Source organism: Micromys minutus (genome assembly GCF_963924665.1).
Source record: "Micromys minutus genome assembly, chromosome: 26".
Lineage (NCBI taxonomy): Eukaryota > Metazoa > Chordata > Mammalia > Rodentia > Muridae > Micromys > Micromys minutus.
Window position 1 is genome coordinate 36,410,351 of NC_137961.1, and position 25,589 is coordinate 36,435,939.

Consider the following 25,589-nt stretch of genomic DNA (forward strand, 5'->3'; position numbering starts at 1 on the left):
CCCACACCCTGCATTCCGCCATGACTGGACTGGCTCTGGCAGATGGCTCAAGATGTCCTTTGAGGAGTAAAACAGATTTCTGCATTGCTCAGTGCTGACTTGTGGAGCCTGCCAGCTTCTGGAAGCTGGGCACGACATCATGATGCACGCTCCTTTCTGTTTCTGTCCCTGGCCTTCCATCAACAGGCAGAAAAGCTCTGGCTTGAAGCAGGGTTCTACCCCTGTGGGGTCATTGTCTGCACCAGAGTTTCAATGAATGGGCTCAACTTTAATGAAAAGCCAAGATCAGTCATTTTGGAAGTTTTCTGAACTTTCAGGTCATGGGTGCCTGAAAAAAGAGTTTACCTCCCTTGGAAAAAACAAAGAGGCTCATAGAAGCCAGTCAGCCTTGAATGTATCACAGGATGAGCCTGTCACCACTTAATGAGACCGGCATGGTGTGCCTGGTGACGTGCCTTGATGAGCTTGTAATTTGTGAAGCTTGTTTCTTAGCAGGCTCTTCCCGCTGTCAGCAACAGTGCTGGTTACATGGGGTAAAGAGTCCTGAACAAACTGAAAACCTTCATCTTAATAGGACATGACCTTCAGATATCTCTCAATTTGCAGTGGGATTAGCTCCCAGTAAACCCATCCTAATCTGTAAACCTGGTGAAAACCCACCTCACACACCTGATCCACTGAACATCTGGGCGAGCAGCACGGTGCACTGGAGAGGAAGGGCCGTGTGCACGGCTGCACACGTGCCCACAAGCACACACAGGCTTGTATAGAGAGAAGCTCCTTCTGCTGCCTAGCCTCACTCTATAGCCTATCACTGGCCTAAAAGAAGACCAAACCTCAAAATTCCCAGTATGCTTTCTACCATAAGGTCACGAAAATCCTAATTGAAATCCCCACAAGTCAGGGACCTCCCTGTGCACTGTCCCCAAGCTCCCACAGAACTGCATCAGTTGGCTGACTTTGGGAGCCTTTTTCATATGTTTATGTATGTGGTGTCTTGGTGTGGATGCATCCATGTTTTGTTCATGTGTACATGCCTGAGGTTTCCTCATCCGTCCACCACATTATTATATACTGAAGCTGAACCCAGAGCCTGCAGTCTGGGCTAGAGTGGCTAGCCATCCTGCTCCGGAGGTCCCTTTCCACCTTTGCCCGGTGCATGCTGGGATTACAGCTGCCATGCCCGCCCCAGCTTTCTGTGGATACTGGATCTAAACTGTGGTCTTCACACTTGAACAGCAAGTGCTTTAACCACAGAGCAGTATCTGCCCTGGGCCCTTGGAGACAGTCACCATTTTGCCCACTATTTGGGCACCGACTCTCCTCTGTGTGGGTGGTTGCTGAGCTATTTTTATAGAGAAGCTGAGCTTGAAGAGGTCAGTGTCTTGTCCAAGGTTACATGGTTAATACTTGGCACGATTTTAAACCCAGATCATTCACATATTGTGAACAGACCTTGGAAACCCGTTTTCCCTCTACAACAGGGACCAGAAGTAGTGTGGCTCAAATCCAGTCCATGCTTGCTTTTCTACGACCTACAATCTAAGAATGCCGTTTGCATTTTCAAATAGTGAAAAGAAAATTACAGAACTTTGCAACGTGTGATTATTATATGAAATTCAAATTTTTAAAAGATTTTTTTTCTGTATAAAAGTGCTCTGCCTACATTCATGTACGTGCATACACTGTGTGTGTGTGTGTGTAAATGGCTTGTGTGCTATATGTGTTTATGTACATGCACATTTTCAAGAAAATACCCATGTTCTGCTGACTCCATTCCTTTTATTACTGTTTTCAGTATTAGAAATCTTCTCAAGAATTCTAGCACTTAGAATGCAAAACAGCAAGCACTTTTGCAGCAGCAAAGGAAACGGAAATAATTATGCCCGAGAACCTGTTACAACTCCCGTATCTCTTGCTGGTGACACCAGATGACAATATCTGCATCCCTGAGCATCTATTAAGAATTCTCTGCAGCACATTCGCAGAGGCTGCTACAAGCCGAGGAAGGGAGCCAGTACTAAAGAAAGTATAAACCTCAACAGAAACAGGCTGAAAAGGAACAGGCAGGCACACCGACCTTCGTGAACATCCTCTCCAATCCAGAGGCTGTAAAATCAAAGCTGAGCATGGATATAGCCAAACAGCTTTCTCTAATCCTATTTGCTAATGTTTTCCAAAGATTAATAAGATAAAATCCCTCAGCATGTGCTTTGGATTGTCTGGTAGTTTCCACCGGTTCCTCAGGGCAGGGGTGGCGCACGGGGCTCCTGAGACTCTACTGTCTGGAGTGTATACAGCCACAGCAGCTGCTTATGGCCTGAGCCTGGCAGTGATGCGCTCAACCCTCTACTGTCAATCAGCGACAACACCGGGCTTCTTAAGGGAAGCTGATGACCAAGCTCCTTGTGCTCTGTGTCTGCAGAAGTTCAGCACTGCAGACCAGGAGCGGGCTTCTAGTGTGAAACAGCATAATGTGCAGCAAGTGCCAACTCAACCAAATGGCCATTGTCACGGCTAAACATCTAAACCCTGTGTACCCAGTCATCACACATACACACAGACACACACAGACACACACACACAGACACACACACACACACATGCACACATACACACGCGCACACACACATACAGAGACACACACACACACTAGCACTTACACACATGTACAGTTATCTTAGAACTTATGGGCTTTCAAGATAAAACTCTAAAATTAACGTAAGTACAGATGCCAGCTATGCATTGCCAAGTTGTACCAGGAGAGAAATTTTTGTGCCAACCACAGGCCTTCTTTAGAATGAGTCTGTAAATGGATGACTCCTAAGCAAACTGTCATTCCTAGAAGGGAATTCAGTCTGAGATTTAAGAATAGAATGACTACCTTAACGAGTTGCTGCTATCTAAGATTCTGGAACATTCACATAAAATATTGCAGTCTCGGTTTCCTTTGGTTTGGAAACAATGGGCCTGTGCCCACAGTGAAGACTCAGGCAGGAGTTGCCCAGGAAGCAGGTATACTGAAAGGCAGTGCCAGCCTGTGCCATTGTGGTGCCAGAGCCAGAGGGAATCTAGACCTTCCTTCCCCAATCTATGTGGTTTACAAATAAGCTTTGCAACAGGAACTGTTTCTCCTAATGTGAGTCTACACAGTCCATGAATTAATAAAAGAGCATGTCAGCTCTAAGAAGAGAGGGGGACTCAGGCTTTACACAGTGTAGCCACAGGGTTGGTGTTCTAAGAACCACGGTTTGGCTCATCCTATGTTCTATATGGGAGTTTGACTGAGAATGGCACTTACAGGCTTGTAGGTTTCAGTGCTGTGTCCGCAGTTGGTGGAACTATTTGAGAAGCATTAGGAGGTGTGGCCATGGAGTGGGTGTGGCCTTGTTGGAGTGGGTGTGGCCTTGTTGGAGTGGGTGTGGCCTTGTTGGAGTGGGTGTGGCCTTGTTAGAAGAAGTATGTCATTGTGGCTGGGCTTTGAGGTTTAAAAAGATTTATTTTCCATGCTTCCCTCTTTGCCTCATGGTTGTGAACTAAGATCTCAGCTCTTAGCTGTTCTTTGCTCCACCTAACTCTAATCTTCTGAAACTTCAAGACAAATTAAATCCTTTCACTTATAAGTTGCCTTGGTCATGATGTTGTTATCACAGTAATAGAAAATTTACTAAGACATTCTACCATATAAAATATTTTAATTATTTTTAAAGTTTCAGGCATGTATACAACATATCAAACTGATTTCACAACTTCCTCCCAAATTGTTTTCTCCTGATCATGTCTATTCTTTCTGTTTGTGACCCATTGAGAACAACCAGGGCCATCTGCCATCCGTGTGACCATGGGTTTGGAACTATTTATTGGAGCCTGGTGGGCCCAGCAGTGGGTACATGGTGAAAGACAATGATTTCTCCTTTCCCAGAATCTATGAAAAGTTAATAGTTCAGAGGTTAGGGGGAGGGCCTAGTGAGCCCTTATTTGACTGATTGATATAGGGTTGGTCTTGTGTGGGCCCAGTGTAGGTAACTATAGCTTTTGTGAGTTAAGGGATCAATGGTTGTATTGCGTCTAGAGAGTAACAATCCACAGCCTTTCAACCAATTTTTTCCAAAATTTATATATTCTCAATTCTCCTATTATTTTGCCAGAAGATAATATAGGAGCATTCATAGGTACACAAGGTGAGAAGATTCATGCTGATGGTCAAGACTGGGCCCGAGAGCTCTCTTCCAAGGCTTGGATGAGGACTGAGGCCCGAGTCTGGCCATCAGGGTAATCTAATGTTAACTGCTGTCAGCATAAGGTATTGCCTAGACTAGGTATTGAGTGTCAGCTGAATCTGAGGGGAGAGGCAGAGAAAGGGAAAGCAAATCTGAGTGCGAAGAGCAGAGAAATGGTGTAAAAGTGACCTCAGTTCTACTGACCTTGGGAATAGTTGTTACAAGTTTCATAGTGGAATGCACCGATTACCAGCATCATGGGGACATTGGAGCTACTGGAAACAGAATCGTGACTAGTGACGTAGATCAATTGTCAGAGTGTTTATGTGAAGACCTGGGTTCAGTCCCCAGTGAGATATACCTAGGGCATGGTAGAGCAAGTCTGTAATCCCAGCACTCAGAGATCTTTCATGGTGGTACTGAGGGAGGTGTTTCCGTTGGTAGAGTGCTTGATAAATAAGCTGAAAATGGGAGTGATGATGGCAGAAGTCAGGCAGGTCTTAGGGACTTCGTCTGTTTGGATGAACTGGTAAGTTCCAGGTTTAGTGACAGACCTGCCTAAAAACAAACAGACAAACCCCAGAGTGACGGAGGAGGGCGCTCGCTATGAATCCCTTCTCTGGCCCACTGCGTCGGCACTTTTCACAGTAAGCCCCACCCATCCATCCTTTATATGCTCCCCGGATGCTCTTACACAGGAAATATGCACAAATCACCAGACTCAGTCTCCCTGGTGCTCACCCTTGAGGCTCCACAAGAGCCGTTGGGAGAGCTCTACTTTGTCTGAGCCAGCCCTGGAAGATTCTGACCTAATAAATCGGAGATATTCCCAGGTGACGAGAAGTAAAAAAGCTTACAACTACTGGAAACTAGTGCCAGAGGCACAGGGAAACACACCTGTAAACACCTGCTTGCACACCTGGACTAGTGGTGGGCGAGAACTTAGGACCCAGGTCTTGGGATGTAATTCTCAGTTATGCCAAGCATCGGGCTGGACAGAGGACTGAGATGATGGATGAGTTCTGTGACCAGAATTTAGCAGCTTCTGAAACTGCCCAGAGGCCTTTCTAGCTAGCAGCCATATGACCTGTCCAAAGTGTCTATTTTTAGCTCTGAAATATACATATACATAAGAGTCTGAAGCTGAACAACACTAGACTTCATTGCCGGAGGGTTCCTTTTGTGTTTGTCTAACACATAAACTATTTTTTTTTAATTGTAACAAACCAAAAAAGGAGGCATTCTAATTGTCCCTCAGGGAGAAGCTTTTACTCTTCTGTTAGTCTTGGTAACCACCCAGGAGGCAAGGAAGTCAAAATCTCTGAGCAGAGAGAGGCCTGTCAAAACATTGTTCTTGTGAAGACTGAAGTCTTAAAATATGTTGGATGCATTTACCAAGTATATTCTTAAAATAAAATTGATTCAGGCATATTTTTATCTTCAGTGAAATGCTTCTATTTAAATGTACAGTTTGATGAGCTTTGACAGATGCTTGCTCCCTGCAAACATGCAGCCATGCCACAGTTAAAACATTTCCGTCCTACTTCAACATTCTGTTACGTCTTTGCAGTCAGTCCCCTGCCTCAGCTGTGGCCCCAGCCAACCACGGATCTGAGACCTGGCACTCTGCATCAGACTGTTCTAGAATTTGATGCAAACAGACTCAAACTGCTTGTACTTTTGGTGTCTGGTTTCTTCTGCTCAGCACAACTTTTAAAGATCTACAGAAAAGCATACCTGGTAGTGAATTTTCACAGCCTTGTGTGCATTGCAGGTAAGCGTGCAAGCCTGCAGGACCCTACTTGAGAAAGAACAGCCTTCTGGGGTGCAAAGTGGCCTACTGCGAATTAAATGGGAAATGAGATGGTGGCTTCTTTCCACAGTGACATAATGGGAGGTCTCCCTAAGCCAGAGCATTGCTTTAAGCAATGTGCTCAGTGGGAGCAGAAATGCACCGTAGGGGTCAAAGGCACACATCCCCAGCTTACAGATCTTAATATCTGTGACAGTTTAAAAAGTATATCCCCATAGTCCTCTTTTTAAATGATGAAGCTGAAGTGTGAGCCAGATTTAATAACTCAGTGCAGGCAGGTGATAATGGATGGTGGCTTTAATCTTGGTTGCTCCATAAAGCAAAGAACAGTGGACCTCAGGGAGGTGACAATTACTCCAGGACCTGCAGAATGAATAGGACTCCGGAGGATGTACAGCTCACGGGCGAAGGCATGTGGCCCATCAAAGGACGGTAGAGTGGATATCTTCTGTCTGTGTGGATGTAGCACCTGTCAATAATAAACCTGATGGCCTATGGTGTAGGCATGAAGTAAGGGGTGGGACATCTGAGAGGCAGAAAGAATTCTGGGATAGAGTCATGCATAGAAAGATTCTCCCAGGAAGATGTGACAAGACAGGTAACCAACCATGCGACAGAATGTAGATTAGAATAAATGGGTTACTTTAAGTTATGATCTAGTCAGAGAAGAGCCTAGCTATATGGCCAAGGTATTTGTAAATATATTTTGAGTCTTTTTTCTTGGAGTACAGGGCTGGGAGGAAGAACCAGACAGAACTTCTATAAAGGACTCAAAAATTTCTTTTGGAACGATTACACATCTCTTCCTTCATCCAAATACAACGGCATGCATTTATTTTCTTGTTTATTTTTCCAGTTAACACTCAGTCATAGTGTAATAGAAATCAATTCACACTAATGGGGCAGGGCTAGGATAGGTAAGCATCATGTTCTAGTCCTATGCAGTGGTTAACTGTATATCTGACCTTCATGTATAATATTACTCCATGGGAAGGGGTCCTTGGATCACACAGTGGACCCATGGTAGCCCCTAGGCTACCATGATTTTGTTACAGTGGGGCAGATGACTGACAGCTGAACATCCCAAGTTGCATTTCCATAAGTAAAAGCTTTCTTCATCCAAGTCCCAAGCTAATATTCACTTCACACTTTTTGAGCCAAAAGCGTCTAGTTTTATCTGGCTGGGAAATTTGAACTAGTTCAGATCACACGAAGCAGCCAGCATTTGGCCGGCTTGTGTATGGGCGTGGAGCCACACTGCCTGTTCCATTTTCATATAAATGTTGAAGATGATGAGTTAATCCCTGCTGTGACTGACATCTGAAGTGGTTTCCAACATTGAAGACCACAGTAAAAATAAAAAAAGCAATAACTATTTGATATCCCAGAAACCAACAGCATTCCTAATGTTTTGAGCGCTTCCCTGACGTGAAAGATCTTATGGAAAACCCCGGGAGAAATGCTGAGCACATGGTTTTGAGTTTTGTCTACAAAACTGGAGAGAAGTGCCTAAGCTCAAGAAACCAAGTGGCTCGGCGAGACAGCAGAGGGACAGTTTGGGGCACATCTGAAAGCCATTGTATAGGGAGCCAGGAGTCACTGATGTCCTACAGATTGTTTCATTGTTGTCACATTCATGGCAAGAGCCACTAGACACATGTGACCTCGAAGCCCTTGAGATAAACGTAGGTGTTTCAATTAAGAAACTATTTTGAGTCTTTTCCTTTAATTTTAGCTAAAGTCACCAATGGCTGGTGACTGTTATGTTCGTGATGGCATCTGTGCTGTTTTGAATGTGCTTCACCTAGTGAACTGGCATTATTAGGAGTCATGGCCTTGTTGTAGGAAGTGTGTCACTGTGTGAGTAGGATTTTGGACCTTCCTCACAGCTTCGCGGAAGTCAGTTTTCTCCTGTTTGCCTTCAGAACAAGTTGTAGAACTCTTAGTTCCTCCAGCGCAATGCTTACTGGAACAATGCTATGCTTCCAGTCTGTGATAATCGACTGAACCTCAGAATCTGTAAGCTCTCCCCTATTAAATGTTCTTCTTTATAAAAGTTGCCTTGGTCATGGTGTCTCTTTAAGGCAATGGAAACCCTAAGACAGCATCTAAAGCCACAAATTAAAGAACATTGCTCTTTAAAACCATGAGCTTCTAGTATGTCCTGGTTAGATTTATTTGTCAACTTGACACAATTACAGGTCACCTGGAAAGAAAGAGTCTCAACTGAGACATTGCTCAGATCAGATTGGCCTGTTGCCCATGTCTGTAAGGAATTACCTGGGTTAATAGTTGATGTGGGAGAGCCCAGCACACTGTGGGCGGCACTACCCCTAGGCAGGTGGGCCTGGGCTAAATTTGAGTCAGGAGGAGTGAATGAGTAAGCCCTATTGCATGTAAGTTGCCAGTTCCATTCTTGTGTGGTCTCTGCTTCAGTTCTTGCTTCCAGGCTCCTGCGTTGAGTTCTACCTGACTTCCCTCAGTGGTAGATGGTTATTAGAAAGTATAAGTGGCAATAAACCCTTTTTGTCCTAAGTTGCTTTGGGCCAGAGTGATTTTTATCACAGAAACAGAAAGGCAACCAGAGCAAACCGGATACATAACTCCAGTACTCAAGAGGCAGAAGGATCATGAGGTCCAGGGCAGCCTGAACTACAGTCAGACTCTAACTGACAAATGTCAAGAGGCCAGCAGGCCAACTCTTGTGATTTTCTTAAAGAATGAATATACATCTTGTTTGATTATTATTCTATGCTGGGCTTGCAGCTGTTTGTCTGTTTAAAGAGCTTATTAACTGGCATGCAATAGCTGTTAGATCACATATGATAGTGGAATTAGTATCCCCAAAGGGTCTTCAAGGATCCCGACATCCACAAGTCGCTCTGTGCTGAGCATCATCGCTGCTAGTGCATTAAAAGAAGAGGACCACCTGTAAGTAGTTTGCTACAGCTCACTGTGGAACCTCCTTTTTACATAATAACATTTGGCATCCCTTAGATCTAGCAGCTTCTGGGAAATATTCTTTGAGAGATATTATAATAAGTCACAATGGAACTGAGAGGAACTCTCCATTTTTTTCTTTAATGTGAGTAGCCAGCTAGGAGAGAGGTCAACTGGAACTTGATAAGAGATAGAAGCTCTTGGTTTTCAATACACATTAGCTGATAAATGCTTACTGGATGGCATAGAAGGTACTCTTTCTTAGCTCAAGCCAGAAGCAGTGGGTAAACCATTGCTACCCAGAGAACACTGGTAGTCGGGCATGGGACTCCAGGCACCCACGGGCCTGTAACTGCCATGGAACTACCTGTCATGGGCTGGGCAGACCTACAGAACTAGAAGACCATTGGCAGTTGAAAAGCAGACGAAATCACAACTAAAACTAAAATAGTGCAGGACTGTATTAATGTTAAAGAAAGACTATCTTTTAAGCCAATGAGTTAAATATTGAGAATTTGCTGTGATTAGAATACCAAAGGATGGGCCAATCAGAGATATGGGGTGCTGCGGATCAGGCTGGCATGGCCCCTGTAGAGGAAAAGGAAAATGGTAACGCATGGGTCTGCGCCACATCAGGGTGGAGACGACATCCTCAGCCACTTCAGGTTCTTTGTTCTGTTAGTATCTTAGAAAATATAAGAACTATCTTAAAAACTAACAGCAACAAAGAATAATTTCAGCCAAGTTTTTTTTTTTTTTTTTTTTGTAGTTACTGTACAAACACTTAGGCTTATATGTAGTATTTGTGGGGTCATTCCATGATTTAGCTGAATCGCCTTCAACAAATACCCTTTGTTTCCTTTAAAACGTGAAGTTGGAAAACAACAATAGAGGTCTTTTCAGAGCAAGTGGAGGAATCTGAGCCTTTTATTTTCATTTCATTTTAATTAATGTTAGTAGCCAGCTAGGAGAGAGGCCAAGTTGGTTTTTGGTCCTTGGCAGAGAGTCTGTGTGAGGCTTTACTCTTTGTTGGTGAGGCCTTCTATGGCATAATGATTTCTTTTTTCTGATCACACAAATTATTCAAGTTTGTGATCGAAAGCCCAAACACGCAAGGAGTCATGTATAAAAAAGTAACATTTCCTGTAATTCCATTAAGAGAAAAATCACTGTTGTTGAGCTGCTGTTAGCCTACACCAATAGTTAAAGTCCATGACAGGTTGAGGCAGGAAGACCCTGAGTTTGAGGCCAGTCTCCATCGAATAGCAAGACCCTGTCTCAAAACCAAAACCAAAAATCTCCCTCAGAACCAAGCCAAGTCTTTCAAAACAAGTAACAATGAGAGAGTCACCACTGATACTTTTTGTTTTATTTCCTTTTTTCTTTATAATTATTAGTGATTCTGAAGCACAGCTTTAAATTTTGTTTTTATCACGGAATATGATGTGCTAACAATTCTCCAGTTTGCATCATTTTAACTCTAACAAAATGAACTAGGGCGTAAAATAAATCAGATCGCATCTCACCCTTGACTCTGTTAGAAACAAAACAATGTGACATCCCCTTCCCCCAGAAAAAATGAACAGCCCACTATCCTATAGACCAAAACCCAAAGCTCCTCTGAAATCTCAATAGGGAAGAATAAATAGGTTAAAAAAATAGAGCAAAGATGTGGGGCTGACTTTGCAAAATGCAATTAATTGACAATAATTCTTGGAAGATTTTCCAAAGACACACTTGAATAAGTCTGCCAAAGGTCTTCAAATGATCTCTGGCAGGTACTCTGGCTCACCTCTTGGCATTTGGGTAGCTATGAACAGGGAGGCTTCTCTCCTCCCCCTCCCCCGCCTTTCCCTCTCCCCTCCCTCTCATGAACTCATGTATACATATAGATGAGTATCATCTGATTAGCAAAGTACTTCTCATGAATGCAGACTCAGCTTTTCTCTGGGCCAAGTACATTGCTCTGCTGCTATGAGGAGCCTCCAGGCAGGAAGACCTCTCTAAAAAAAGATGGGAGGTCATCTTGGACAAAAGATGACAAGCCTGGTGATTTACAGTGCCAAAGATCAGAATCTCGGTCCGTCAAACCTGGGCCACTGTAGAGTTGATATCTTATGAAAATAGGGAAACTGAGACCCAGAGGCATTACAAGCCTCATGCAGGGTCAAATGAATAATGTGGTAACACAAGAATGGAGATGTCACTACATAGGCCAGATTGCAGGCTGCAGCTCTTTCTTCTCCAGTGGCTGTGTTCAAGGCCGAGCCACTTGGCTGAGAGTCATGGAACCCGCCTGACAAGCGGCCGGCTGGAGACTTTTATCCAGATGATGCTCAGAAAGAAAAGATCCTTTCAAAAGCCCCACAATGGCTCTTCATTGCCAGCTATTGAGGGAGTAGCTTGGCTCCTGCAAAAAGCTCTGCTTCTTTCCACAAGGCTGACCTGATCTTGTGTTGCCGACCAGCCTTGTCTACTGGACTCACCAAGCCTTTTCCAAGAGAAGGACAGGTCTAGGCTGGCCACCTCCTAGGGGAAAACAAGGTCAGTCCATGCTTGGGCCCAGGTGGTTTATGGCTAGGCTTTCTACAACCTTGGTCCTCGAGTTTTCTTTCAAAGCTCTCCATGTTAATGTGGTAGTTTCAGTGCTGAAAACTATGAACAATAGTTGGGCAGCTGGCACCTACCTAATGAATGGAATGAGGCAGTAACGAGAGATGGGGAAGAGCTTGGTGTAGGGCCAGCGAGATGGCTCAGCAGGTAAAGGTGCCTGCCACAAAGCTGGCATCCTGAGTTTGATCTTTGGACCTTAAATAATAGAATGAGAAAATCAACTTGTATCAAGCTGTTCCACAAACTCCATATAGACATTCTCCTGTCCCATCTTGTCAGACCCACAGAGCCAGAATTTGGGCTTTAGCAAGACTCTTCAGCTGAATCCTCTACACAATGGAGTCTGAGATAGAGACAGAGAGGGACTAAGTTCTAATTTCAACAATGGTAATTCTTGTAACTAGGATCAGAATCATATATGGGTGCTCCAAAATGCCACCCCCAGGAGATTATGATACAGGTGGTGCATAGACAACCCTCCTGTCTTAACTAAAGACCTGACCCCAGCACCTGAGGTAGCCTCTGCTTTTAGAGCCTATACCCCTAGGATGTTCTTTACAGTTTGAGATAGAAAATGAGTCCTGGTGAGAAACTAGGAAGGCCTTGGGCCAGGCCATCCAGGGGTGAGCAGGTACGGTAGCGGTAGCAGGGACAAGTTCCTTCCTGTCTGTCACCAGCCTCTTACAGTAGCCCTATCAGCTCTTTACCCACAGCTAGTGCAGCGCAAACAGCCCTCTCTGCATTTGCTTTTGGTTTTAGTGAAAGGCTATCAAAACACAGCACTTGCTGTTTGTGCTTGCTAATGATAATTCTGATTAGATCTATTCTGTCAGCTGACTCCCAGGCAGCCAGGGTGGACAGCAATCTCCTTATTCAATCAGGGCCCGGCCCATTTTCCAATTACCAGCAATCACTTGGGCTTCTTCTCCTCCAAGTGTGAACTTGCTTGGATTTGGTCATCTTGAGCGGCTGCACTTGCATGAAAGATGGATTATCTTGTCATCTTGCTAGCCTCCCCCCCTCTGCTGGAGTGTGAGCAGGATGACACATTTCTCTGGATTCCCAGGCTGGAGATGCTGAGTGGCAGGTCTCACCCAGGGCTCGACGGACAGCTCTAGAGACAGACAGTCCTGCTGGCCTTTACTGGGCTGGCCAGGGTGACTTCTTCCCAGTCAGTGTCTGAATGCCAAATTAATGTCCTACTCAGAAGGCTGACAGGATGATTGTCCCGGTTCACTGGAGACCAAGGCTTTTGTCTAGAACATGGGCTAAGACAGAGAGGGCTGGCTACCCGTGTCTGCTGCACTGGGACACCAAGGCAATAGGACAACATTCAACATTTTCTTGCTGAATCAATTTGTAATCTGGAGCAGAGAATGGCTAGGTGTTGTAGCTCCATCTTAAGCCATCGGGTCTTAAACACCTTCCTTCACTGCTCTGCATCTTAATTTGCTTTTATTATAAATCAGTCAGAATGAAGTCTTAGTTCTAATATGTGAATGGCTAAGTTGCAGCTCTGAAATAAGGGCGGTACAGCCATAGGGAATCCCTCTGAACACGGTTGTATCATATTTAAACTATTCTTCCAAAATTAAATAAAACCAAGTGTTTATCGTGTAGCAACCACATGGAGAACTCAGGCTTCCATCTAATTTACTATGTGTCCTCACAGATCAAACAACAGCAAGGGATGGACAGACAGACACAAATACAACCAACTCTGTTTGCTCTGGGGCCACCTCAGGAATCGCTAGGATGGATGAAAGGCCCGAGAGCCAGGGAAGAGAAGAGGAGGTCGTTTCTGAGCGCTAATGACTGTAAAGTAACTTTCTGACGTGATAGCTAAATAACACTTCTTAAGTACTTAATGTGTGCCTAATCTATTTAATTTTTACAGTTCCATTACATTCACGTCGTAAGTAAGAAAACCAATAGCTTGGAAAACAGTGTCTTGTTCGAGGTTGCAACACACAACCTTGGGGTTTGAGCCCTGAGATTGGGTCTTATGTTTTGTGTGTGTGTGTGTGTGTGTGTGTGTGTGTGTGTGTGTGATACTGAATCTCCTGCCCCTGTGAGGTCCTGGTCCATGAACCAGACACTCTGTGTGTGACTCCAGTGCAACCGGCTGAGCCTTCACACAGAAGACTGTGGCTGTCCACAGTAGATTCTCGGAGGGGACACCAGACGAGGCTCCAAGTTCCACTCCTAGCGTGACTCCAGGACCGCCCACCGAAGGTGAGAACTTCTGGGAATGCTGCTGTTCTGAGGGAAACCGATGAACAAATGTTGACCTTTGGCCTCTCTCTAGCTCCATTAAACTCTGAAGAATGCATGACCAGAACTTGAAGGCACATTCATCCTCTAGGGATGAATTATTCATTATTGTATATTTTTCAGATTGTAAGTTTCCACCCAACTTATCTCCCTTATATAAAACATAATATCCGAACAATTTTCTTTGAATATGTGAAGTAGTTGGACCCTCTAAAATAAAAACACACTGATTTTGGATCAATGAGATGGCACAGTGGGTAAAGGGCCCTGCCAACCAAGCCGGGAATCCCCATCATGGGAGCCTGTGGTAAACGCAGAGAACTGACTCCCACAGTTGTCCTCTGCTCTCTTCATGAACCTGCACATGTGCAGCTGCAATGCGTGAACAGACGCACACCTAAACAAACACATAAGAGCTGTAAACAAATACTTGACAAATTTAAATGTACTGATTTGATACGCTAGCTCGGATCGCAATATGGAATCTGCCACCTTAGACATAGGGGCAGGTATTCTAGCCATATCCGAAAACACCGTGTTGTCTGTCATTGCTGTCCACAAGTGCAGACCCTCAGCAATCATGGACATGCTAAGCATTTGAGCCTGGCACCCTATGATTGATGTGGGCCTTAAAAATTATTTTATTCTGTGTATCTTTCCTGCAAATGCATCTGTGCACCCTACGCATGCCCAGTGTCTACAAAAGTCAGGAGAGGTTCTGAATCTCCTGGAACTGGGGTTACAGACAACTGTGAGCTGCCAGGAAGATGCTGAGAAGCAAAGTGTGGCCTCTGGAAGAGCAGTCAGCGCTCTGAACTCCTGAGCCATCTCTCCACCCCTGTTGTTGCCATTCTTTGAGACAGGGTCTCTCTATGGAGCCCTGACTGGCCTGGAACTGTCTTTGTAGATAAGTTAGACTTAGAATCGCCCTTCTGAGCATGCTCCCAGAGCGTTGTGATTAGAGCCATGTATCACCACGCTCAGCCATTATATAGTCATTAAAGTCAGAAACATTCACTGCATGTGATCCTGTGATTTATAGGTTTTAGTTTGCGTAAACAAGCAAACACATGATTTCACATAATTGTTTTAAAACGGCTCACTACTACCACTTAATTACAATTAATTTTCCTGTCACTAAAATTAACAAAACGTACATGTGGGAAGAAACCAGTTTTAAGTTGAAGAAATACAAAGTTTGAGGGGGAAAACCCAAAATTCTCCAGTCGCTGCACGGTTAGCAATATCCAATTAGGATAGACTCACAGGGCCCCACGGTAGGACACTGGCTTGTTCAGGCTCTGCTTGTGAGGCCGGGACTGCCAGGTGCTGCAGCTCCTCAGGCCCTTCCTCAACACAGCCGAGAGGCTCTGATAGCAAAGGGCTTTCTCTTCTTGCTGATTCACACCCCAATAGACTTTATGCTTCTGTGCATAAAGGAGAGCTTGACGCTCAGGCCTATTCTTCTTGCCTATTATGTGTTAACTCAGCAAAGCCCAAAGTCTGAGTGGCCGGCAGAGTTCAGCCTTCTGGTGGCCCTCGGGGACCTTGTTCCTGTCTACCTGGGCATGGCTCTGGATGGGAATGGAACTCCATGGCTTAGCACCAGTTCGTTCCTGTCTCTTTCCAGTGTTCTTGACATTTTCCAAGATTAGCTTTATCAGCTGTTTCCAGTATTTAAACTCTCTGGCGCTGTTTGTTCAACCTTTTACTCTGGTGGTGATTATTTACTCTCGGCCGTCTTCATACAGAACTAAATAACTAGCAAACCCACCATCCGTGCCTTTCTGTTTCTTCCCCCATGAGTCCCGAAAAATGGCTCAGCAATAACTTGGCCACAACTCCCAAAAGCTTTCTAAGAGCCCAGTGTGGAAGAAAATGAAGATCACCTGTTTTCCAATGATGTGAGAGATATTTCAACTGTATGCAAAGTAAGCTGTTTGGTGTGTACTCCATGGTAATTGTAGAGCATGAACTAAATTCCTAAAGGTAACATCAATTCACCAACATCTTTTTTTAATAGCTACACAGACACACACAGACACACAGATACACACACACACACACACACACACACACACACACACACACAGTTTCTTTAACACCTGGGAAGGAAACACCACCCCTCCTACCCCCTGCCAACAGCTAGTTAATACCTGAGGCGGCAAATTGTTTACTTATGAGTTGTTCACACACAGCCAATATAGCCCAGCCAATCCAGAGCCCTCATCCAGCCACCTCTCACATTAGGCTATTTGACCAAAGACCTTAAGTCAAGGTAACAGCTAAAAGGGCCTGTGTGCCTTAAGCCAGCTGAATTCTTTCGAGTGTGTGAGTCTACCCTGTGCCTGTTTCTCAGCTCCTTCTAGTTCCTTCCTGATCTGTTCTCACAGCTTCTCCACACAGCTGTGTTTAGCTCTTCTCGTGGGGACATGTGACTATAACAGTGCCTTCAGTGGTAATTCACTTGAGCTGTTGACATCAGGTACCCAAACAATAATAAAACACGATTTCAAATGCACAGTGAAGAAAGAAGGGCGAAGAGTAGAGCAGACACCCTGGCTCTGTATCTGTCACTATCCAGAAAGACTTGGGGAGAACTTACTCTGCCGACTATCTTTAGCAAGACTGTATTTTAACTCTTTCAAGGGGGAAAAAGCATGATTTTAATACGGAGCACTGCACTGTAGCCGGAGACAGCTGTGAGGCAAGCATCCACACTAGAGTGGTCCAGAGGTCCTTGATTTCTCAAGCACGTACCAAAGCCAACATGGAAATAAATACAGGGGCTAGAGGGCGGCACGGTGGTTAAGAACACCGATTTCTCCAGGCCTCAGGCTCCATTCCCAGCACTAACATGGCAGCTCACAACCATCTGTAACTCCAGAGCCAGGGCATTTGAGGCCCTCTTCTGGGCTCAACAGGTACTGTATGCACGTGGCACAGAAATACACCTGCAGGAAACACACACTCACGAAGTAAAAATAAATAAATCTATTTTAAAAATAATAAAAGCAGACTCCACTTACCTGAGTAATAAAGCTAGAGCTTAATCTCAAATATTCTGGACTCTGATGTCCCCTGATGGCTTTACCCCAGGGGATTCAGTGTGAAGAACAAGGTTTCCTTGACATGACACTCCTCCTTAGGGTTGCTTCCCTCTGAGTCGTAAGACATCTAATTTAACTCTGAGTACCTAGCAGCCAATGTATAGTGGGTGCCAAATGTTCATTTACTAAGGAAATAAATGTTTCTGACCATCACTGACTAACAGTGATAGATCAAAGAAATGCTTCTAAGACGTTTAAGAAGGGATTCAGAGTTGAGTATCACAGCTGGCTTCTCTGGCCCAAACCATTATACAGGAATAATGCCATCATATTATGTCATTCCTGGAGAGCGCTTTAAGACACATATCTGGTTGCAGTGGGTGTTTTGACACACCCTGGACCTTTGCAACTCCCTCCCATCCCCGGCTAAGAGCCGGAGGGGACGAGCTGTAGTTCTCACTGCATGGTGACACACGGCACAGTCACTTACCAAGGGCTCCAGCTCCTTGCGGTCTATGAGGTTCATCTCTGTGACAAAGTAATAGAAGTGTTTGTAGCAGGTGTTGACGTGAGCCTCCGCACCCATCACAATGACGCGGTCAAAATGATGGATGTAGACGTGGACGAAGACCCGAAAAAGACGGCACAGGATCTTCTTGCAGATCTGGAGGAAGTTCTTTGGGAAGGGAACACCTAGAGGAACAAAACCCAAAAGGCATGAAACCACTGAGAAGGAGCTTTTCCCTCTTATTTCTAAATAAGAAAAATGGTGGCAGGGCATTACTGGGGTGGGGGAGGGGAGACTGGAACTCCTACTGCGTAGGACCCAAGGGAAAAAGGACTGTAGCCGATTAAAAGCATTGTCCCACTTCCTGGTCCACTGGGCAGACTGCAGTCAGCCGTGGCCAGAGTGGGATGGAGTCTCAGGATTATCAGAACTTAGGATTTCTCAAGGTAATTTCAGAGACCTAGAGTTTTGTGTGAACCTTTAACAAGGGTTAACGATCGATTTGAAGTTTTGGAAAATTTCCTACTGCTAAAACAAAACATTGCTCTACATTAGACTCTTCCCACAGAGAAAATCTTGAGGGCTCTTCCCTGTGCTGTCTCCAAGGTGGGCAAACTCAGACTCCACGTGTGCCACTGACTTCCTTCCTTCTCTCTGAGGCAGACAGGTGTTGAGGGGCTGTGTTTTCGTGACAGAGGAAGGACAGGAGGCTGGGAGGGCCACTCAGATCTCCTCTTTGAGGGCTGCCGATGCCAGCTGGCTTGAAGCAGCAAGAAACAGAATGACAAACCCACTCCCCCTCTGTCTCTGAAGAACTACTCAAAACTCTCGCTGTTTACCCTGCCTTTAATCGGAAGTCAGTTGTAGTGGATTTCAAAGTTAAACAAACTCTGCTTGAATTCCTGTTCTGCCCTTTCCCCTGCAGTATGACCAGGGCAAGTTATTTAACCTTGGTCTCAAAGATGGAGAGGTCAGAGCAAGGCTTTCCTTGCAGGGTGGGAGAGGGTATCACAATGTATAAGATCTTCATGCAGCGCCTAGAACATAGCGTTAGCTCATAAATGGGGCTGGCCCTAGCTCTGCACAGTAAGACCAGCATTATCCAGCTTGTTAACAGGAAACTTTGCTTGTCCAGACACACAACACCAGCTTCCGGCTAACTGTACAGTGGTGTCGTGAGCATGTCCCAGGTCCTCAGAATCCTGGGGTTTCGATGTTCTTATGCTCCACAGGGACCTGGGGCAGTCATCTGCTCTGAGCTCTTCTGGTATGGAGGTACCTTTGCAGTTTGACTAGCCTTTGGGCCTGGGTTAGAGGCAACCCTCAACTGCTCAGTGGAGTGAAGTACTTGGAAGTTACTGTTAAACGGTACAGGTGCACAGACAAGCAAATGAAAGGCGATAGAGAGAAAGGCAGGAAAATAATACAGAAACATCCACAGCATCCGATGTGCTCCCAGGAACAGCTCAGTGATCTGATCCCTAGCTGCCAATGTGGAGAAACAGACTTGTCTGCCCAGGCCTGAAGACCATGGACCTGGGATGAAGCGTAAGAGCTGGGTCCTTACTGTGTTTGAGAGCCAACAGCACACACTGTTAAGTGGACTAACGGAATGAATCTGTAGAACAAACTCTACATTATCGTATTTATTTCAAAGATGAATAAACAAACGTAAGTAGCACCTAATAACAATGTGGCCATAAACAAATGGCCTATCTGCTCTGAGCTTCCCCCACCTTGTCTAGAAACACAGGGATTTATCAATACTACCTTCAGCTTAAGACACGGTTATGGGACTAAATGCGTATGCATATAAACATTTCCATTACTGTTTTCTGGACTGTGTGTGAACTGTTTCTGTACAGCCAGCTGACCGGACTGTGTGACATACTCGAGACTGAACTCTTCTTGCATGTTTATTTCCGGAAGGACATCATGGTATCAACATGTCCATTCTGAAGCTGGAAGGGCTGAGAATGACAGCTCCTCAACCAAACCCAACATCACAGTCTACTTTGCATATTTGCCTATTTCCACAGGTTTTTATTTTATTCTTTTAAAGATTTATTCTATTTATGAGTACACACTGTCGCTGTCTTCAGACACACCAGAAGAGGGCATCAGATCCCATTACAGATGGTTGTGAGCCACCATGTGGTTGCTGGGATTTGAACTCAGGACCTCTGGAAGTGCAGTCAGTGCTCTAACCACTGAACCATCTCTCCAGCTCCTTCCCAAAGCTTTTGGTGTGTATGCCTTACATTGAGATACGTTCAATGAACAGAGGCAATCTTTCGCGCTTTAGCTCTACTTTGTAAAAATCACCTGTGGCAATCGGAGAAGAGAACATATCATCAATCAAAATTGATGGAGAAAGGACAGTAGTTTTATTTCAGTGACATGGGGACGCAGCACCCTCCGTCCCCCGTCTGGGAAAGAGGGATAGCTCACAGTGGCAATGAGAGCTTTTGGCAGTCTTGGTATAGTCTCGACACGGGATGCTGCTCGCTGCTTTTGGAAGAAGGGAGGGAAACTCTGTAAAGAAGAACAGCCTGTGGGTAGGAAGAGGACTCTGAAACTCCTTTTCCTTAATCATTAACTCTTTGGTTTGATCTAAGTTTCCAGGTGGTGCAAGAAAAGCCCTCAGTGGGAAACTTATGCAGGACAGTATTAGCCAGCAGCTCCCACTGCCGCAGACTGCACATGCTCGGAGTTAAACTCTGCCAAGTTTTATCATAATGCAGACAGATGCATGACCATTAGCCTGGTCTGGTATAACAGGTGAAATAGAGAAAACCACCTTTGACCAGCAGGTCTCGGAGTCTGACCAGTACACCTTTCCTCTATCCCACCCAGGCTACCTCACATCCTCTGGCTCTCAGATTAAAACTGGGGAAACGGTAAGATTCCAAGAAGAGAACAAATCCTGATGAGCAGTCTTCAGAGAAGTGACAGGCAGAAAGAGGACTTCACGCCCTAGCGTCATGTGGTGTGGCCTGCTCTTTACAAGTGGGCCCATACTGAAGCAGAGTTAGTGAATCCAAAGTAGGCACATACAGACGGACGGATGGACAGGCTAGGATGAGCTCTGATTCCAGCATGCCTGGGCAGAGGGCAGAATCCAAGCACTTAGTCCTGAGGTTCCAGCAGGGGTTTGTTCCAGGCTGGGAAGGAGGCAGGCCAGGGAATCGGGGTAAGGGTGAGGTTAGTCTGCGGGCTGGGTGCTGACGAGACAGCTCCTCAGCCCTGGCTGCTCTAGAGGTCTTGGTACTCTGTCAAGAGCAGGCATCTGACAGATGCCGAGCTGAGTTTATGAATTGTCTAACCACACTGTTCTGATCTTTAGGCCACATTTGGCGAGAGAGCTAAACCTAGCACAGAAAAGAACTTCTTGGGGGGAAGGAGTGTGCAGATTTGCCTTTCATCTCTGACTTAGTAAATCTCTTTTCTCCCAAAGAAAATTAAATAAAAATTCCAGTGATTTCTGAGCTCTAACCCATCTTTTTCTCTCTGGCTTTTCCTTTCCTTTTTTTTCTTTCCTCCACTAGGCCCTCCAATGGTCATGAATATTTCCTTTTCAGACACGTCTAAAGAAAATCTGTGGCTTGTGTGACTCCTCTTATTCTATTATATAGACGAGGGGGGGGGGGAGGGAGAGAGGGAGAGAGGGAAAGAGGAAGAGAGAGAGAGAGAGGCTAACAAAGAACCTAAAGCTGGACAGAACCCAAAGGGACAGTTTCTGAGCTCTGCGCCTTCATTCTTTCCCTCCAGAGACAAACCACCACTCAGGAATGGAACTCTGGCCTGTAATCAGTCCTGGGATGAAGCCTGGACTCTGGAGGTGAGACTGTTAGGAATTCTGCTTGGGACCATGCCCTGCATAAGGGCAGGACTGTGCCAGTCCTTCACAGATGACTCCTTACTGCTCAGCCTAGAGCCTGGGCAGGACGGGTATGAAACAGTTTAGATTATTTTCAGAGTGAGAGAGTACACACTAGAGCGTACACACCAGAGCTCCTCTGTCATCAGCTGACACTAACATCAAAGCTCAGAAGGGGAGAGGGCCAACTCGGGGCCGATGGAGCTTCTCGGGTCTGTGATAAAGGATCTGAATCCGAGTCTGCAAATGCTAGAGGCTGACTTTTTCCAGCCTGTTGGGAGGCTTTAAGGAGCTCTCCTGGCTCCTTGGATTCCAGCCAAATGGCAAGATTTTAGAAACAAACTTGTTAGAAAATGAAGGTGGAAAAAGGGTAGTGTGGCTCTGACCTTCCAAACCTGCGTGCCTGAGCTAAGGGCACTGGTTAAACATCCGGTTTGGCACTGATCACACCCACACACAGATGCCAGCCCTGGGGCAGGTTTGCTATTATAACTCCTAGGAGGCTCAGTGAGCATTCTTAACTGAGGAACGGTGACAGTGAAGCTCAGTGCAGACAGACAGACAGACAGACCGTGGTACACAGTGAACGGGCCAGGCAGTCCTATCGTTACAATGACAGCTCTTCCTTGTCACAGCTGAGATGGTGTCAAGAGAGACAAATGAAACAGGACAGGTGCAGCTGCCCCTTCCCCACAGGACAAAGACTTCTGGGAAAAGCTGATTGATATGGGGGTGGGGAACTTGGTATGACACAGGAAACATAACATCCTAGTTGATCCTTCAGGGACCCCAATCGTGTGTCAGTCACAACAGCTGGATATGCCCGCCTTTCTCCTTTACGATGTCACTGCACACGTGAGGGCATCTGTGATGTCCCTTTTGTCTTTGGAGTCCAGAAATGAGAGTGTGCATGTGACAATCCCTTTACAAGTCATAAAAATCTCTCATTGCCAATAGCTCATGAATAAAAACAATATCCCACACACGTGAGAGAAGAAAACAGACGCCGGGCAGCAGGGCTGAGAGCTCACTGTTTCCAGAATTTCCTACAAGACAGAATGGATCACTGTGGTTGGGGAAAAAAATGAACACAGATGTTTCTTAAGGATATACGTCTCCTCCTCTGTTTGCTCTCTCGCTCTCCCTGCCCCGCCCCCTGAAGACTGTTCTAATCTGCAGAAGCCCCACGCTCTCCGAGGCTCCTTCAGCTGCAGAAAGCAGATTTCTTCCAGCAGATGTTTTGTATTATCTCCATGTGCGCCTCAAGAAAGTGTCTGTTCGCGATGCCAAAGAAAACAATTGTGTGTAGCGGGCCTTTGTTCCTCCGCCTAAAAAGAAAAACATCCCCAAACAAGCTGACAGCTGCAAATGGTTAGAAATAAATTGGCTACCTCTCGGCTCTTCACCTCCCTTCCTCTGCCCTTCCCCAGCCCCTTTGTGCGGCCCTCGCAGTGGTTGGAGCAAAAGAAAGAGGAAAGGCTAACATGTGATTTTTTGTTCTAAACAGATTATTAATTCGTTCAGACATGCCATTTTCCAGGCACAGAAAGCTCTGTTTCAGCCACACAAAGGAGCAACTGTAAATACAATCTGCCCGCTTGTCATTCTGCTTGTTCAACACCCAGCTACAGCACGCGGCCCCTCACCCACACCTCCAGGATGGTCTCCTCTTCTCCGCCGTCAGAGTGTGGACACGAAGGGGATTCAGACCAAGGAAGACCCAAGAAAGCTAGATTACATATGGATGGACAATGAAAGCAATTAGGAAGGAAGGGGAGAAAGACGGAGGGGGAGGGAGGGGAAAGGGGGAAAGAGGGAGGGAGGCAGGTAGGCTGGTCCTCAGTAGTTTGGGCCAGGGGTCATGGCCTAGGAGTGCAATCCCAGTACTAAAACAGAATGGAGATGCCCTTTTCTCGGATGTAATATTTTGAGTATTCTCGTAGATAAAACTTCTGTTTATTCACCAGTACAGTCTTCCTTCCATTTTTGTGAAGATTATTGGTCTCACATGTTGTCTGGACTGTTTCTCACCTATAAAAAACTCTTTAACCAGAGGGCCTCTGCTGCAGCCCACGCCATGGGCACTACTCCCCCAGACGCCTCCTCTGAGGTGCTCGTGGCTTCCCCTACAAGCATCCTCACTTTATGACTGTGGTTCTCTCTCCACCTGGCAGGTGAGCAACCTTCCAGATGGGCAAAACATTCAGTATAAAACTCCAAGGCCAAATCAAAGCTATTAAATGTGATTTCACACGCGTGCATCTTTCTGTCTCCAGGGATTCGTCTCTAGATTACAGTCTGCAGCCTCTACTGCAGCCCTGCGGAGCCCCTTCTCCAGCTTGCTTCAAACTCCTGGGCTTAGATGGATTTCTTGACACATACCTTTGTTTTTTTTTGGGGGGGGAAGAGGGGTGTTTTTTTTAAGACAACTACCTTTACTTTTATATATAAGTGTTTGTATATATATATATATATATGTATATACAGCATACGCGTGCCTGGTATCCGTGGAGGAGAAAAGAGGGCGTTGGATCTTCTGGAAGTGGAGTGAACAGAAGCCTGTGAAATGCCATGTAGGAGCTAGGAACGGAACCGGGGTCCTCTGTAAGAACACCAAGTGTCCTTGACCACAGCGCCGTCTCTTCAGCACCAAACCCTTTTAAAATCGTTCTTAAGTTTAATTACACGTATCGATAGTGGAGGGTGCACTGGTGTCCAGGGAGTGCTCATGGAGCTGAAGTTATGGGAAGCTGTGAGGCACCCCATGTAGGTGCTGAGAATCGAACTCATCATCTGCACGGACAGCACAGGCTCTTGATGACCTCTGGGCTGTCTCTGCCGTCAGTCCCCTACTCTGTATGTTAGTCTAGCTGACTCCCATTTATTATTCAAAGTGCAACTAAACTATTATTCCCTCCAGAAATGGCTCACTTCACCCTCAGTCTCGTTGCTGACACCCTGTGTTTCTCCCACGATGGCACTTAACATCTTATATTGGTTTTGTTGTTGCTGTTTTTGGTTTTTTTTTTTTTTTTTTGCCTTTGGTTGCTGTTTTTCCTAGAAGATTACGTTTGTAATGTCAAAAATATATATATATCTGATTTCAGTTATATCTCTGTCAGCTACTGTTCCCAGCTTATGAAGGTTCTCAGGAAGTATTCACCCGATAAATAGACTTCATAGTCCTCCTCAAATTCACATGCTGAGTCCTTACCGCCCCCAAACAACAGTAATGGCAGGAGGTGGTGATCAGGAGAGCAGCTTTCTCATAAATGGCCTTAGCCCCTCCAGTAAGAAAGTCCCATCGATGTTCCAGCAGACCACACGGCAGTGAAGCAGGCCCTTGTCGGATCTGCATGGGCTTCTCCTTAAGCCTAGACTTCCCAGCCTCTAGAACTCTAAAAATGAACGCATGCATATCAGCACCGAGCTCCATCAGCCCACGGGTGTGTTGAAAGGCAGTAAAATAAGCCAATGAATGAAATCAGCACGTAAACTCGAGTAATGAGTGGGCAGTGAGCAACTACTTCTGCAACTCCCAGCTCTGGCCCTAAGCTCCCTGTCTGAAAAATTATCACTAATTAAAAAAAAAAAAAAAAAGAAAGAAAAGAAAAGCACAGGGAACTGCTACCAACCTATGTTCAAGGTCGTTCCGTGTCGAAGGCAGTCAGCCACAGTGGACACAGTTCACCCTTCTTTGTCTCGGAGAAGGATTCATTTCATGTAGCTTTTTACTGGTAGTGAGGAAGAGGCATTTCCCAACTCCACAAAACGTGATTCACATTTTAGTTTAAGTTACTGGTTTCCAGATAGAAAAAGCCACAGACCTCGAAACCCCACAGTTTCTAAGGTTTGCGACGATCTGGGATTGATTGACAAATAACCCGGGGAAGGGTAGGAACAAGACGAGAAAAATAGCAACTCATACTAAGGACTAAACCCAGGGCCAAGGATGTGCCGAGCAGGTTTTACAGCACTGAAATATAATTTGACCTTCTATGGAAAGAGGAGGATCCAGAAAGAATGGATCCAGAGTAGGCTCCACTCTGAAGAGAGATTTCCTGACCCCCAAAGTAAGAAGTTAGCCTGAAGTTGGAAGTAACTTTTGGGCAATCTCTCCGGACAGAACAGGCCTAAGAAAGCTGAAGACAGAGTCAATGCGCAGAGACTGCAGAGCACAGGCTGAAGGAGGCTAAGGTGACCTGCAGTTGAGCTTTCCACCTAAGACAAGGCAGGGCAAGCTAAGGCATCAATTACGTCAATTATGTCAATTACGTCTGAACGTGAGATC

General features: G+C 45.5%; 1 protein-coding gene across 1 annotated transcript in view; it reads right to left on the reverse strand.

The window, feature by feature from the left end:
- MOB3B (MOB kinase activator 3B) overlaps positions 1-25,589 on the reverse strand; it is a 174,376-nt gene that overhangs the window by 12,901 nt on the left and 135,886 nt on the right. The window contains exon 3 of the mRNA XM_080938518.1: positions 17,401-17,603. Within this exon, the coding sequence (XP_080794644.1) occupies positions 17,401-17,603 (203 nt within the window). The remainder of the gene's footprint in view (positions 1-17,400; positions 17,604-25,589) is intronic.